General features: G+C 35.1%; 4 protein-coding genes across 4 annotated transcripts; 2 read left to right on the forward strand and 2 right to left on the reverse strand.

Annotated features, from left to right (window-relative positions):
• Window positions 1-221: 221 nt before the first annotated feature.
• LOC125198432 (protein DETOXIFICATION 42-like) lies at window positions 222-2,002 on the forward strand (the record flags this gene model as incomplete). Its single annotated transcript, XM_048096777.1, has 9 exons — window positions 222-420; window positions 487-674; window positions 753-888; window positions 987-1,083; window positions 1,153-1,253; window positions 1,326-1,489; window positions 1,584-1,729; window positions 1,812-1,876; window positions 1,944-2,002. Coding segments are annotated over 7 exons (993 nt in total), but the record flags the coding sequence as incomplete, so codon positions are not given.
• LOC125198441 (chaperonin-like RbcX protein 2, chloroplastic) lies at window positions 1,803-2,514 on the reverse strand. Its single transcript, XM_048096782.1, has 4 exons — window positions 2,242-2,514; window positions 2,087-2,169; window positions 1,945-2,002; window positions 1,803-1,877 (listed from the first exon to the last, which is right to left on the reverse strand). The coding sequence occupies exons 1-4, from the start codon at window positions 2,512-2,514 to the stop codon at window positions 1,803-1,805; spliced, it is 489 nt and encodes a 162-aa protein (XP_047952739.1).
• A 1,566-nt stretch (window positions 2,515-4,080) lies between these two features.
• Window positions 4,081-8,338, reverse strand: LOC125200925 (phenylacetaldehyde reductase-like). Its single transcript, XM_048098761.1, has 6 exons — window positions 8,140-8,338; window positions 7,166-7,335; window positions 6,774-6,965; window positions 5,511-5,673; window positions 4,988-5,174; window positions 4,081-4,436 (listed from the first exon to the last, which is right to left on the reverse strand). The coding sequence occupies exons 1-6, from the start codon at window positions 8,243-8,245 to the stop codon at window positions 4,289-4,291; spliced, it is 966 nt and encodes a 321-aa protein (XP_047954718.1). The 5' UTR covers window positions 8,246-8,338; the 3' UTR covers window positions 4,081-4,288.
• Window positions 8,339-9,735: 1,397 nt separating this feature from the next.
• LOC125200924 (factor of DNA methylation 1-like) lies at window positions 9,736-14,043 on the forward strand. Its single transcript, XM_048098760.1, has 7 exons — window positions 9,736-9,849; window positions 10,725-11,616; window positions 11,937-12,118; window positions 12,453-12,542; window positions 12,675-12,962; window positions 13,379-13,582; window positions 13,682-14,043. Exons 2-7 carry the CDS (start codon window positions 10,725-10,727, stop codon window positions 13,910-13,912), a joined length of 1,887 nt encoding a protein of 628 aa, XP_047954717.1. The 5' UTR covers window positions 9,736-9,849; the 3' UTR covers window positions 13,913-14,043.
• The last annotated feature ends 1,819 nt before the right edge of the window (window positions 14,044-15,862 follow it).

Consider the following 15,862-nt stretch of genomic DNA (forward strand, 5'->3'; position numbering starts at 1 on the left):
GTTCATAAATTTCAATTAATTGAAACTGGACTAGACTAATATTGACTACTACTACTATTCACATTTTTACTATATTTAGGAAAATATTGAAATTTTAAAAATAAATATATTGAGATGTGCAGTGTGTTCTTATTAATTATATCCACGTATCGGAGGATTTGATTAATAGCATTGATTCTTTGATTTTTCAGATATTAATATGTTCAAATTTCTTTTAAAATATACCTGTTGAGCTTGCTGCGGTGGGAGTTTCGATTGCTTTGTTCAATCAGATATCAAGGATTGCGATATTCCCACTTGTCAGTGTGACAACTTCTTTTGTTGCCGAGGAAGATTCAAAGAACGGGGCGAACTTAGATTTCAAAGAGGACGACTTATCTAGCCAAGACAGTGAGGATAAGATGTTGATACCACAAAAGGGTAATGCTAGTTTTTATTATTGAATACAAATTTTATTATATCTCATCTTCCTTTAATTTGTGCTAGGTTTGGATGAGAAAGTCCATTGTTTGGACTCTGCAAAGAGTTTTGAGATAGGTGGGGTTGAGCAGGGGAAAAAGCAGATTGCATCGGCCCCTTCAGCGTTAATCATTGGTGGCATTCTAGGCCTACTCCAAGCTGTGTTTCTCATCACTGCAGCCAGACCATTACTAAGTTTCATGGGAGTGAAATATGTGAGGGAAACACTGTTTTCCATCTTTACTTGTACATATATTTTAGTATTATGATGTCATGGACTCTTGCTCTCGTAGGGCTCAGAGATGTCGAAACCTGCTGAACAGTACTTGAAGCTCAGATCGCTTGGTGCTCCTGCAGTTCTCTTGTCCTTAGCTATGCAAGGAGTGTTTCGTGGTCTCAAAGACACAAAAACTCCGCTTTATGCAACAGGTATACATTCAAACCAGCATCTCCCAAGCATATATCAATTATCAAGGCAAGACCAAGAAGATGCCTTATGTTCCTCACTACTCTCATTCCTCATTTAGTGTCCGGAGATTTAGCAAACATCATTTTGGACCCGATATTTATATTTGTTCTGAAGATGGGAGTCAGGGGTGCAGCCACTGCACACGTTATCTCTCAGTAAGTCGAACACACTCACATATAGCCTTTGGTATGGCAATGTTACATAAAAGCAGCTGCTGTTTTTAGGTATTTGATTGCTCTAATACTCTTCTGGAGATTGCAAAGGCAAGTGGAGCTCTTATCTCCTAGTCTTGGATATCTTCAATTAGGTCGTTTTATGAAAAATGGTGAGAATCTACATGACAAGTTCTTAAATAATTACCTTATAACCACAAATGATAACATCGATTGAAATTCAGGATTGCAATTGCTTATAAGGGTCATAGCCGTAACATTCTGTGTGACGCTAGCTGCATCAATGGCAGCCAGGCTGGGATCGACAGAAATGGCTGCATTTCAGGTTTGCTTGCAGGTTTGGCTAGCTAGTTCTCTTTTGGCAGATGGTTTGGCCGTTGCTGGACAGGTGATCCACATCACTCTTTATCCCTTTCATTGTTCTTTGCGATGGAAAACGTATCATTTTGTATGGATTAATTAAGAATGGTTTCTCTCTTTAGGCCATACTTGCAAGTGCTTTTGCAAGGAAAGACTATAGTAGGGTAGTGTCATCCGAGGGCCAGATAACAGTCTCTATGAGACGTTCGCGCATCAACTCCAGATTCTGATCCGAGATCCTCTCATACATCTCCACATGATCACATTTCTACATTCACCATTGCTTGTATACATCAACATTCATTCATCACCATCATATCTATAATCATGCTTGCAATTGCTCAACTAACCTTAATCCATCTCCCATAGAGGTGAAGCCGAGTCACCATCACTCTCTCAGCCAGCTCCAGCTTATCCTGTGTCCAAAAAACCACCCATGCTTCAGTTAACCACTAGCTACATTAATAAACAACCCTTCCCTACCTTGACAAGTTCGCGAATGAAGGCCTTGCCGTAGCCACGCTCATTTGATGCAATATAACTGCCACACAAACACATTGCAAACTCTATAATTTCGTATTTCATTTCCAAAAATTGAATGTAGGACTACTCTTACTTATAAAACCAACGATATTGTGGAGGATTCATCTCATAAAGTTGGTTCAACACAGTCCTCACTGCTTTGTAAGTGAAGAAGTCCACAAGTTGCTGCAATCAAACTCACAATTAGGTCAATTTCACTCACAATTAAGTGTATTTATTAACTGAAATGAAACATACTCTTTTAACATCCTCATAGCTTTCCTCATACTGGCCACCTAATCCACCGACTCCAACAACAGTCATCTTTTTCCGGTGTTTCTTCTGCAAATTAGTTGGAGGGGAGAAGAAAGCTCTGTTTGGAGAAGAAGTGCTCAAATCCAAACGAGGAGGCATATGCTTTCTCCCAACTGAGGAATGCCTCAGCGGGATTAAATCTCCGCCGCTCAAATTGCAGGAAGCACACTCCACCAACGACGATGAACCGCCAACTACACACACTGCTCCCGCCATCTGTTACAGAAATCAAACAACAACAACAACAAACACTCTGTTTGTTTGTTTGTTTTTGTTGAATTTCGATGTTATAATTATAGAATAAGAGTATAAGAAGAGATTCAATTTGATTGACCTGGATATATATAGAGGATTCAGATTGGAATTGCTTCTGCTGACTTGAATATTCAACAAATTAAGCGAGACAAAGCTTCCACGGAAACGGTTGATGCACTTTGGAGAAAAGGGTGTCCAAATTCACAACGGAATGTGTTTGGCCAACAACAAAAATTGCTCATTTGTTGAATTATGACCAGAATAATATTCTGAGGCTCACAATGTCCCAACCAATAGAATCTCACTCTGTTACACAAACCAACCTTCTACCATTGCTTCGACTTGGCACATGTTCAAATTTACTACATGTTGCTATTTAAATTACAAATTTTATTCATTTATTATTAATTTAATAAAGTTTCGAAAACTATTTAATTACAAAATTTCAATTTTTTACTCTACACCCCCAAATCTTTAAAATGATGTATTCTAAAATATGGTTTAAGTTTTTTATTGTTATGATTGTACTACTAAGTAGCTAATTGAAGTGACATACACATCCAACTACTGTATTTCTTAGTATATCAGATTCTTATTGAAGGAAAATTACCAATTGTCTAACAAGTAGTAAAAAATTACTACTACGGAGGAGGAGTATATATTTAGCTACAATCTTTTTAGTGTAATTGAGATGTAAATTAAGTGTGAATAGAAAATCTACATGTCAATGTTTGTTTGGCGGATCAGTGACCGGCATTGATTCAAATTTGTTTGATTTAGTATTCTAATTTTGACTTCTAAATATTCACATTAAGTAACGATTTTTTTTTTTTTGACGTTTAAATATTCACATTTATTAAATAAAAAATGTTTTTGTCTTCTAAATATTCACATTGATTGAAGAAATTTGTTTTGAAGTTTTTGCAGACAGTTGTTCATCTTTTACTTATAAGTTTCCCCAAGTCTTATATTAGTTGGAAAATTTTCGAGACTATTACTACTAGTATTACTTAAGATATATTTCAAAACCTCTATTGATAGTGTACATATTGAAAAATGATTTAAAAGCAGTATTCCATTGTTTAATATCTTCATTCTCTATGCATGATAATTTTTTGACCATGTTTAGATGGACAAGTAATAGAGCCATTGTGGCTTAGGGCCATGTGCTCTTAAGATGGTTCTACACTTCTACATGAAAATAGTAGTACTTCTATTCATCTACTCCCTCCGTCCCGGCTAAGATGACACATTGCTTAGCCGGCACAGGATTTTAGGAGTTATTGGTTAAAGTGTTTAATTTGAGAGAGAAGGTGGGTGTAAGTATTAAAGTAGAGAGATAAAGAAAGATGGATATTTTAACAGGAGTGAGAAAAAGTAATTGAGTGTATTAATTGGAGAGAGAAAGTTACCAAAAAAGGAAATGTGTCATCTTAGTTGGGACAAACTAAAAATGAAAACGTGTCATCTTAAGCGGGACGGAGGGAGTAGTATTTACTTAGGTGGTCAATGATTTTACAGAAACAATTCAGCAGAAACAATTCTTTAGCCAATCGTAAGAAGGATCAAATGTATAAATTCACAAGCCACTCCATAAATAAAGAAAGAGAAAAACATTTGTACATACATGAGACTACGACTTCACTAGTACCAGATTAAATTCATCACACAATTACGCCAGTGTAGATTGTAGACAAGCACAATTGTCAATGTCTCTTTTTAGCAAGTGCACATTTTAAGTAGGTTTAAAGAAGCCCTTCTCCTTCAAGCTTTCAACAGTTAGCTTGAGGGTTTCTTCAAGAGGGGTGAACACAACGCCTAGGCTTTTTGCTCTTTCCTTCGAAACCTGATATGTAGGCATCAAAGGCTTGTCATCCGCACACCTGCTCGTAGGATGTCCACATTAAACGAAAGCCATATCAGTTATAAGCAGCATTGCAGTTAGCAACTACATGAAAATCTTCCACTAACCCCTTACTCAAACCCCGACTTACTAATTGGGAGTGAAACGTCTTAACAACTTGGCTACGCTTTGTTGTCAGCTTAGAATCCATGTATAAATAAGTGAAGAAGGAACACAACATGAAGCAGCCTTATGGCTATAAACCTAGTTAGAAAATAATTTCACAATTCTTTGAGACTTACTTCGTATGGACTAGGCTATAATTGTCCAACACCATCCTCTAATTGACGAGTGCAAGAAGCAGAAGTAGCTCAAGCTATATTATATGAGGGCTTGACAAAGAACATGGTTCAGTTAAATTTAGTTTTTCAATTTGGTGTCATTAGCTTCAAACGAAACGCCAAACAAATTAACTTGAAAAAAACTATGTAGAGAGTAGATGCAGACAATCACATAGTCAATGAGACCGACTGCTAACGTAAAGCCAGAAGGCATGTAGTGTAATATATCGAGTTGAAATCAAGAACATACTTTTCAGGAAGATGCAAAGTAGGATCGATTTCATGTAATATCTTCACCAATTCTGAGTAGTGTAGAACTCTCCCCACTGTGCAGTATCTTCCATTAGCTGCAGGGTTCTCGAAAGCCAAAATGTGCGCGTTGGCAACATCTCGTACATCCACCCATCCAACTACAGCATTTTGATATGTTTCCGCACCTGTATATATATTTTTCAACAAGACAGGCCAAGATTAGGAACGCAAAAGTTCATTCATACCAATTCAGCAACAAAAATACCAGACACTAGGATTCTCAGCAATCAAGAGTGGTCTGGTGTACGAAGCTTGTTGGGCAATCTCAGTAACTTGACTAATCGATCGAAATTTCTACTTAATGTTAAGCTATAAGTTTCAAAACGCAAATGAGGAAGGGATGATTTTGATTAGTGGGTATAACTCATAAATCATAATTCATTGAAATCATTAGCACATGAAATTATAAAAGAGATACATAGAAGACTTATACAGTTGAAGCATCAACTGGATAGACATACCATTTATCAAGTTCAAAATTGCAGCAGAACTTGTGTTGAGAGTTGGCTGCAGGAGCGGACCGATTACCATAGAAGGGTTTATTGCAACCATGTCGATACCTTTCTCTTTCACAAATTTCCATGCAGCATCTTCGGCCAATGTCTTTGAAAGCATATACCATTGCTAATGACAGACAGTAGTGAAGAATGTAACGGTCCGTGGACATACACCAAAAAGTGAAGTTGTCAATACATTTTAAAGAGAGATAGAACTGATCGCAAGAGAAAGAGAGAAATTGAACATTTAATTATGATAATAGCACAGATTAAGAATTATCCATGCATAACTGTGTGCAATACATTTTTTGTATGTAACATCATGCAAATTTATGTTCAACATTATGCATATTTTTCACGTAGCTCCCAACTTATGAATATACAGTATACTGATGTTTTAATGTGCATGTTATGTTTAATTATAATCTACATATTTGTATTCAACTATATACGTGCATATTTGTGTTACTATATTCATAATGTGTACAAATAAACATATTTTAATTTTTGGGGATGGTCACCGGCGTGCGACAGTCTGACATCATTTTTGTCATCATCGCCATAAATGAGCTAATCGCATGAGAAACAGATAAGATGAACAGTAAATTATGGCAATATACTAAGAATTATCCATGCATATTTATGTTCAGCATTATGCATAAAATTGTTTCCGCCTTATGATCAATTAAAACCTAAAAATATGCAAAAAAAGATAAAGCATTAGATTTTTTAGGGACAAAAATATCCCTATGCGCTTTTGATACTAAAAGGGAAGGTGTCGCAGTGTGCCACGTGAACAAAATGTGTGATCCAGATTTGGATCTATATACGCTGAGTGCAAGTGTTCTCACGTTATCAACTATAATAAAGTTATCATCTTAACTCACCCTTCTATACGTTTGGGTGAGAATGACAAAAGTACAAAAGAAATGAGAATTATTTTCAGCTCTTTGATCACAAAGATCCACGGTGAACGCATATCTTTATTGGATTTATGCAGCTCTTGTGTTCGAATCTCAGCGAATATTTTATATTTGTTCATTTATTTCATGTTTGTTGATTTTGTGTGCTTGTTAGTTGATTTTATGTGCTTGTTCTCAGGAAAAGTGCATCCACCATAGATCTTTTTGATCAGAAAGCTAAACATGATTCCCCATTTCTCTCTTACTATTGTCATTCTCACCCAATACATTTCCTATACACTCACATGGGAGGAAGTAAACTGACCTGCGCCTTTTTGCAAAAGTCTGGGTCAGACCACCAAGTCTCATCAATTACAACTTCAGGTGTTCGAGGTCTGCCATTGGCAAAAACTGCAGCTATGGAAGATGTTAAAACAACCCTTTTGATGGATGGCGTCCTTGCACATGATCCAAGCACATTGAGTGTCCCTTTTAATGCAGGATCAATCAAATCTGCCTGAAGGAAGTGAGTCAAAGTGACAAAAGTTTAGCTGAATATAGTGAAGTTTGAAAACCATATATGTGAACCAAAATATAACAAGAAGGTCCCATTAATTTATGACAAGTATAAAAGGCTTATTTTCTAGGAGTGTTACTTAATTCAAATATCATTTAGATTCTCTATTCAATGTCCTCCAAAATGAAAACTTGGAAAACCTGTGGATCATTGGTTGCAATGAAAAATGGGGATGCAGTATGAAAAACACCATCGCATCCGTCAACTACAGCATCAAATGAGCCTTCTTCCAGAAGATCTGCTTTGATCAAATTAAGTCTCTCCTTTGCCCCATCAAGCTCGAGTAGGTGTTGAGTCTTCTTTGGATTATCTGCCATATAAATATGTCCACCTTAAAACTAAACATGATTTCCATTGGCAATATCAATCAACATATACAACAAAACAAACATCATAGAGGTTATCAATACCACATACCAGTTCTACCTAACTTCTGTTTCATGGCTTAAACGTAGTATAAGAGGGAAAAAAAAGATATGCCAAATTAAAGGAACTGACAGATTTACTAGAGGAAAAGATTGAAACCGCAGAAAAGTATATGTGAAGCCTATTTACTTCCATACTACTACTGCTTTACAAGAACTGAGAAGATAATCTGCTAAATCTTTTTAAACTTATGGTAACTCCTTAAGATCCCAAAGGTGCAGTTCAATGCAATGAACCATGTTTGTAGCTCAAAGGAAAGGTCATAGAAATTTAAACAAGGAGTGGAGCCATCTTGCATCATTTAATCAAATTTATCACAAATAGTACTCCTAATACTCAAGATTAATTAATTGGACGAAGATCACCGCTGATCTACATGATCTAGAGCAATTTGATTAATTGTGAAGCAAATTTCAGCTACTTTATTGATCTTTTGCCAGCTCGCTTCGTGGAAACATACAGATCAAGGCAAAATACAGTAAAACCACTCTCTGCACTAATTAACCTCGCAAAAGTTAGGGCAAAGACTAGCCGAATTTGGTCGAGAGAAACAATAAGGGTAATTAAAAATGTGATATGAAAAATAAAGTGAATCCAGAAATACAATATCGCGAAAAGTGAAGAGGAAAACAATGTAAATAGGAGAAGCAAATAGTTAAAGGTAAGGGAGAAGGATGATTGAAGTAACTGGTATCACGAACAGATGCATTGACAGTGTAGCCGCGGCGGAGCAGGAGTTTGACTAGCCAAGAAGCAACGTAGCCTGAGGCTCCTGTTACACACACCTTCTTCATCTCTGCTGATTATTTGTGATGTTCAGAGACACTGAGAGAGATGACTGTATGGTATGATGTAGCTAGGTAAGAGAGTTTATATTGTTGATTGCTGCTTATCCACCAACTGCCAGGAAGACAAATATCTTTACATTTAAATACTCCATCCATTCCATATAATTATTGACACGTGTTTTAATTATAATTGATAAATTAAGAAAGAGGATAAATAAAAAGATAATGAGAAAAAAAGTTGTCATAAATGAATATGAACTATTTCTATAGGACTAACGAAAAATGAAATATGGTCTATTTCTATGGAATAGAGGAAGTATTTATATCCATTTCAATATTTCATGGATTTGTTGAATACTCACTCCGTCCCACAATAAGAGTTATATTTTGTCATTTCGGTCTGTTTCACAATAAGATTCCTATTTCACTTTTACCATAAATAGTAAGTAGGTTCCATATTCCACAAACTTATTCTACTCACATTTCATCTACTATAAAACTAATACATATGAGTGAGACTCATATTCCACTAACTTATTTAACCCATTTTTCATACTTTCTTAAAACATGTGTCATAACTAAATAATACTATTTCTATTGCAGGGCGGAGGGAATATATTACATAAAAGTTTCGTTGAGGTCTAATTCAAATTTGTTACGGATGGTCATCGAGCAAGATGGTAAAAAATTTCTATTTTGATTCATTTGTGAATTAGAGTTCCAGATCATAACTACTATAAATAGTAAAAAGAAGTCCACTCCTTACACTATCATTTAAAATTATATATACTATGGAGGGGGCCTAGAGTCACAACATCCTTCTGCTCATATGATGCCACATGGCACGTAGATGCAACATAACAACATAATTAAACAACAAAGGATGACACAAAAAAAAAATGACGTCAGATTGCATAAATGCAATTTTTTATTGCATTAAATGCAATTTATTTTGCATTTTAGTCTATAATGCAACATAAATAGTTTTTTATACAGTCTGTTTATTTAAAGTCATCCACTAAGTTTGTTGTTTAATAACTTTGTTTTGTTGCTTATATATGTCACGTGGTAGTACGCGATTAAAAGAATGCTGTGAACTTAAATAAATCCGTTTGCTAGCAAATGTCAAATTTCACTATAGGAGTGGTGAATTGGGTCAGAGATTCAAACGACACTGCATCTTCTAATGGATTTAATTCTTTAAAAGTTGAATTCAACTTAATAAGACTATTAATATTAATTAAGTCTACTTAATTTTTTAACACTAAACTACCAAGCATAGTATATAGAGTTGTTAAAGTTGAAGATGAAACGACTTTAGATTTGTCGTAGTACATCATTATTAACATTAAACTACCAAGCATAGTGAAGATGAAGAGACATTTGATTTCCATGTCATTTTTTTTTCTTGTATCAAATGATGCCAAAAAGTTAAAAATGGGCAGTCATCTCATCATAAGTCCGTGCAAATACGCCTTACCTTACTCTGCATAAACACCAACCCACGTCATATTCTTGTTGTCAACTTCTCATTCGTCACCCCCATCCTCCACCGGCGACGCCGCCGGAACCCTACCATTTCACCACCACCTCTTTCCCTAACTCCAAAGGTGACAATATTTCTCCTTTTTCGACTTTGCATTGTTTAATTAATCATCAAGTTGACACTAGAATCAAAATCAAGTTGACAATGGTTTCAAAATTGGGTCTTGCTTGAAGTTTGCTCTTTAATTCTAATTTTTACCATGTTTCACCAGTAGCTGATCCGATTGTACCCCCGTCTCGATTCTGTCATACATAAAGACTGTTATTTTCCGCTACTTGCGTTTTAGCTTGCATGGAGAAAGCATAATGCTATGTATCAATGGATGTTTTCTTTTTTTCTTGGCAATATTTTTGCTCTCAGTTCTGATTTACTTTATGCATGCTTTCTTTATGCCAACCCAAACTAATTGGTAAGTCAGAATCAGTAAAGAATGCACATAGTTAGTTCAGAAAATTTGTCAAAAAAAAATTACCATTTACATGGATTCATCAAATGTTGATGTGGTGTTTGGTGTGCCTAGTGTATATGTGATATGAGGTATCTGTTCCTACGTTGGTTATATAGGGAGTACTGGATTTCTTAAAATTTGTGTTTGATTATGTATGTTTGCTTTTTTCTCATAATTTTGTGGACTGGTTGATACTTGATACCATATTCAATTTACAAGCTTTGGTTTAAAGCTGGTTGTTTCAAATGATGCAGGGCCCTTACCAGTCAACATGACTGGATTTTGTGATTCATTCTTTTTACACATGAGTGATGAGAGTGATACTGTTATTTTTTTTCCCATGTGTGATGAGAATTGATGTTGTCTTTAGACGCTTTTTAGTATTTGCTGATCTTTTATGATTTGATTGGCTTTTTCGCCCTTCTTTCTAATGTGCTAGTATTGTCTTTTATCATTGATTCATTTATTGTTTGTTAAATGATGGCCATCAGATGGGAAGCAGCTCAGAAGAAGAGTTGGACGTTAGTGATTCGGAGATAAATGAATATAAAGAGAAACCATATGAACTGCTTAAGGCGGGTACTTATAAAGTAAAGTGCACAAACGGTTTCTTCAGATGCCCTTTTTGTGCTGGTAAGAAGAAACAAGATTATCAGTATAGTCATCTTTATCAGCATGCAATTGGAGTAACTAAGGGCGTAGCCAGTGCAAAGCAGAAAGCTAACCATCTAGCACTAGCTACTTTCTTGGAACATGACCTGGCTAACGAGGCTGAGCCGCTGCCTCAACAATCAGCCCCTTTACCTGCTTCTAAACCTGAGAAGAGTGAGCTTTATTGCTGGCCTTGGGTGGGTATAGTTGCTAACATACAAGATGAGTCAAAGTGTGGTGGCTGTGCTGATATCCGTGGTTACTGGCTGAATAAATTCTCCAGATACAAGCCTATAGACATTGAGATGTTCTGGGACGACCATCAGCAAAATGCACAAGCTGTTCTGAGCTTTGATAATAATTGGTATGGGTTCAAGAAAGCAATGGAGTTTGAGAATTCATTTGAAGCTGATGGTCGAAGCAAGAAGGAATGGGACAAAGAAAGAACTTCTCCAGGTCCTAGTCTATATGGGTGGTTTGCTCGTGAAGATGATTACTATTCTAGAGGACTTGTGGGAGAATTTCTTCGCAGGAATGGAGAGTTGAAGACAATTGCTGACCTCGTGCAAGAAGCAATCAATGATAGTAACAGAATTGTTGTGAATCTGGTCAGTGAGATTGACTCAAAGAATGAAAATATTGGTCAATTGCAGATCAAATACAATGAGAAGACATGGTCACTGAGTAGGGTGCTTGAAGAGAAAGCTGAACTTAATCGTTCCTTCTACGAAGGTATCTTTCTTAGATTCTATCATCTTCCCACATGCTCTTGTTAGGTTGTTGTCGGCGATTGACTGTCAGTATGCATGTCTCTCATCAGTTAATTTTACGAGCCTGCTGTAGTATTGTGTTATAATCTATCATTGCTCCAAAACAATTTTTGGTCGTGCCTTCTTGTGTTCTTCAACTCATTAACATGACTTTACAACATATCTTGGTTGTTTATAGATAATCAGAACAATGGATTATGTTGTTGGCTAGCCATTTATCTAAACCTACTGTTATAAACTCTTTGAGACTGCTTAATTTTGTTGAATCTTGTTCCTTATCAGAAACTAGAAAAATGCAATGCCTTGCTCGTGAACACATTAAGAGAGTTATGGATGAGCAAGAGATGTTAAACATGGAGCTGGTGAACAAAAAGAAAAGGCTTGATTCTTGGAGCAGAGAACTCAAAAACCGTGAGGCATTAACTGAACGCGAGAGGCAAAAGCTTGAAGAAGAGAAGGAAAAGGCAAGTCACTTCCCAATTGTAAATGAGTTTGTATGAATCCACATCAAAATGTTACACTTCTCTCCTGAATGCTAGGCAAGCTGGACTATTAATTTATTCTCATGATTTTCCCACTAGATTTTATGTCTTTCATGTTACACTGAATTTATGTTCAGCTTCTTTTTGTCTTATCCGCTTATCTAGTTTCCTCTGTTTTGGTACTATACTGACCAACTATATAAATCAAATGCATTTACCTTTCTCCCAATCTTCCAAACATAGTGTACTTATATTTGATTAGTGTTAATAGTGAAACTAAACTGATGCTAATGTATGTACTTTTTTATGCTGTCAGAATGATATGAGAAACAGTTCCCTTCAATTAGCTTCGGAGGAGCAAAGCAAAGCTGACAAGAATGTGCTGAAGCTAGTTGCAGAACAAAAGGTATGTCTCTTTACATTTATCTTTCCTTGTTGTATAATGAGCACATGTACACTACAATATAAACTTGTACTATTATCCAGTCACCAGTTTCTCTTGCTTCCCATATATCATGACATCTACTGTAATTTGCAGAAAGAGAAAGAAGAGGCTCTAAAAAAGGTTCTTGAGCTAGAGAGAAATTTAGCTGAAAAGCAAACACTGGAAATGGAAATTCAAGAACTTAAAGGAAAGTTGGACGTGATGAAACATATGGGAGGTGATGACGATGCAGTTGTTCAGCAAAAGATGAAGGAATTCAGTGATCTCCTACAGGAAAAGAAAGAGAATTTGGAGAGCATGGAAGATTTAAACCTGCAGTTAATAGTTAAAGAGCGGCAAAGCAATGATGAGCTTCAAGAGGCTCGCAAGGAACTAATTGCGGTATGATATTTTTTATTTCTAACAAATCAGTTTCCAACTGTAACATGCTACATGTAACATGCTGATACGATTACAAAGGGTAGAAAGTTTCATCAAAGTTAACAATGAATGGATTGTTGTGTATTCATGCATAGAACTTTGGATCTTATTGTTTATTTTGAAGATATGCTGAAGTTCAAAAACAGATTTGGTTCTTATCGTGTATTCACTCTGTTGAGTAAACTTTAGGACTACAAACAGATTTTAGTCGGGCCATGGTTTCTATCCTCATCAACCATGGAAAAAATTGAATTGGATAAATAGACGTATGTGAATTTTCTTGAGGATGGAACATAATTTTTTAGATATTGACTTTGTTTAATGGAACTGTTTTTGTATTTTCGTATGTAATGTATTTTTAATTTAATGATTTTTAGGGTTTGGCTGAAATGCTGAGCGGTAGCCGTGTTAATATTGGGATAAAAAGAATGGGTGAAATCGACGAGAAAGTCTTCGAGAATGTATGTAAACAAAGATACTCACCTGAAGAAGCAGATATCAAGGCTGCCGAACTCTGCTCCTTATGGCAAGAAAAGCTGGAAAATCACGACTGGCGCCCATTACACTATGTTGATGATCAGGTCGCTCGAAAAGACTTATAAACTTCTCATACATTCTTCCAACATGATCATCTGTCAGTTGCAAAACTTAATCCATAATTATGCTGGTTCACGTTGCAGTATGTGCTAAATGAGCACGACGAAGTGCTAGTCCAACTTAAGGAAGAATGGGGAGATGAAGTCTATGAAGCCGTTGGTACAGCATTGAAGGAGATCGAAATGTACAACGCAAGTGGACGTTACGTGGTGCAAGAGTTGTGGAATTTTAAGGAAAACAGGAAGGCCACTCTCAAGGAAGTGATCAGTTACATTTTCAAACAGTTGAAGAATCTCAAGCGCAAGAGAAATTAAGGAGGTTTGTTTGTGACTGTTTCAACATGGAAACAAAAGCCTTAGTAAATATGTGCATCCTTTTTTGCTTCTCCTAATATGAATGATGGATGCTTTTGGGACAATATTATATTAGGATTTCTCTGTCTTAACTATGTTGTTGTCTTATCCTTATATATATGTGTATGCTAAAGACTGAGTGGCTATTTTAGCTAATGGAATGGAAACTGTCTTAACACTCTCAAACTGTCAACTAAAATTGCTGAAACTGCATGTTATATGTATTTTGCTATGCATCTTTTATTTTTCAACATGATTTTATTAGACATAAGATTAAAAATAGCAAATATTGTGATATCATGTCCTATAAATAATTTTATACGTCGACCATCTTGTTATATGCAATTTACTTCTATTTTATTAGTTAGTTACTAATCTAATGTTGAGTTTGTTTGTTTTTTTTAAAAATCAATTCCCATAAGTATATATGTTGAGTAGTTGGAAGTGATCAATTGCTAACTCATTATTTAATTATTAACTACAACTAATTTAAGATCATATGATTTTAGAAAAATTGTGGTCTAAAATTTGTCTTGTGTAATTTTCATTTTTATTAATTAAATCTAAAAATATAAAAAAAAAAAAACTACCAAATTAGGATTTTGGATGAAAATGTCAATATAGTGTTCCGTAAATATCAACACAATGCTTTGAGAATGTTACACATTGTTTATATTGACATTCTACATGTATTATATTAACATATTTTATATACTATGTTGGCATTTGTGTTGTACGAAAAAATTAAAAAAATTTGATTTTTTTTTCTAATTTTGACGTCGGAACATATGCAAGTGAGATTTCGTTAGAATCTTTATGAAACTATCTGTAATTTGATACATGTTGTGCGAAAAAATAATTTAAATCGAGAAAGTTGTATGTGTTTCAAAGTTATGGGATATTTTTCAAAAGTTTTTTACAACTAATGTGTTGTAAATTGACCTTAATACCCTTATTGACGTTTTTTTATCGTATTGACATTCAGGGTTGATGATCTAGACATTTAATTTAAATATCTAATGGCTATTATTTAGTTGTAATTAGCAATTAAGTATTGAGTTAGCAATATAATACTTCATTGTTGAGTAGTATTATTATACTCCATCCGTCCCCGATTAAGAGTCACATTTTGACCGGGCACGAGTTTTAAGAAAGATAAAGAAAAGTTGGTTGAAAAAGTTAGTGGAATGTGGGACCCATTTTTTTATATTAATTTTATAATAAAATGTAAGTGAATTGAGTTAGTGGAATGTAGGACCTACTTACTATTTATGCTAAAAATGAAGTGTGACTCTAATTGGAGACGGACCGAAATGGAAAAGTGTGACTCTTAATCGTGGACGGGGGGAGTATTTTATATCGAATTGTGATAAACCTACATAATACTGCAATTTAATCTTTTTCATAATTTCTACAAATAAGGGATTGGTTTACTTAAGAAAAATGTTACTCCCTCCATTTTTTCATAGTCGAGGCGAAATTTTTCGGCACGAAGTTTTAGAAAGGAATGTTGGGTGTGTTAAATAAATAGATAAAAAAGTAAGAGAGAGGAAAATGTGGAGATAATAAAGTATAAAGTGAATAAAGTAAGAGAGAGTAAAGTAAGAAAGAGAAAAAAGTTACCATATATGGAAATGACTCAACTATGAAGAAAATTCTCGAAATAGAAAAATGACTCAACTATGAAGAAATGGAGGGAGTATTTTTCAAGATATGTAATTATGTAATGGATCTAATTCCAATTTTAAAAAGAACAGCGTAAGTTTTCATTAATATGTTACCATAAATATGTAGTACTATTAAATATGTGGTTAGCAGTGATACTATAGCGATGAAAAGAATGGGTGATCTCAATGTTGAAGTATGAAGAAGATATCAAGGCCGTCCAACAATGCTCCTTTTGGCAAGAAA

This window comes from Salvia hispanica, chromosome 1 (genome assembly GCF_023119035.1).
Source record: "Salvia hispanica cultivar TCC Black 2014 chromosome 1, UniMelb_Shisp_WGS_1.0, whole genome shotgun sequence".
In the NCBI taxonomy this organism is placed as follows: domain Eukaryota; kingdom Viridiplantae; phylum Streptophyta; class Magnoliopsida; order Lamiales; family Lamiaceae; genus Salvia; species Salvia hispanica.

Coding starts and splice junctions, on each gene's coding strand:
- LOC125198441 (XM_048096782.1), bottom strand. CDS start 2,514: ATGGCGGGAGCAGTGTGTGTAGTTGGCGGTTCATCGTCGTTGGTGGAG. Junction 2,170..2,241: donor GCTATGAGGATGTTAAAAGA/GTATGTTTCATT, acceptor GTTTGATTGCAG/CAACTTGTGGACTTCTTCAC. Junction 1,878..1,944: donor TCATTCGCGAACTTGTCAAG/GTAGGGAAGGGT, acceptor TTTTGGACACAG/GATAAGCTGGAGCTGGCTGA.
- LOC125200925 (XM_048098761.1), bottom strand. CDS start 8,245: ATGAAGAAGGTGTGTGTAACAGGAGCCTCAGGCTACGTTGCTTCTTGG. Junction 6,966..7,165: donor TTGCAACCAATGATCCACAG/GTTTTCCAAGTT, acceptor CACTTCCTTCAG/GCAGATTTGATTGATCCTGC. Junction 5,175..5,510: donor AATTTTGAACTTGATAAATG/GTATGTCTATCC, acceptor ATATATATACAG/GTGCGGAAACATATCAAAAT.
- LOC125200924 (XM_048098760.1), top strand. CDS start 10,725: ATGGGAAGCAGCTCAGAAGAAGAGTTGGACGTTAGTGATTCGGAGATA. Junction 12,119..12,452: donor TTGAAGAAGAGAAGGAAAAG/GCAAGTCACTTC, acceptor TTATGCTGTCAG/AATGATATGAGAAACAGTTC. Junction 12,963..13,378: donor CTCGCAAGGAACTAATTGCG/GTATGATATTTT, acceptor AATGATTTTTAG/GGTTTGGCTGAAATGCTGAG.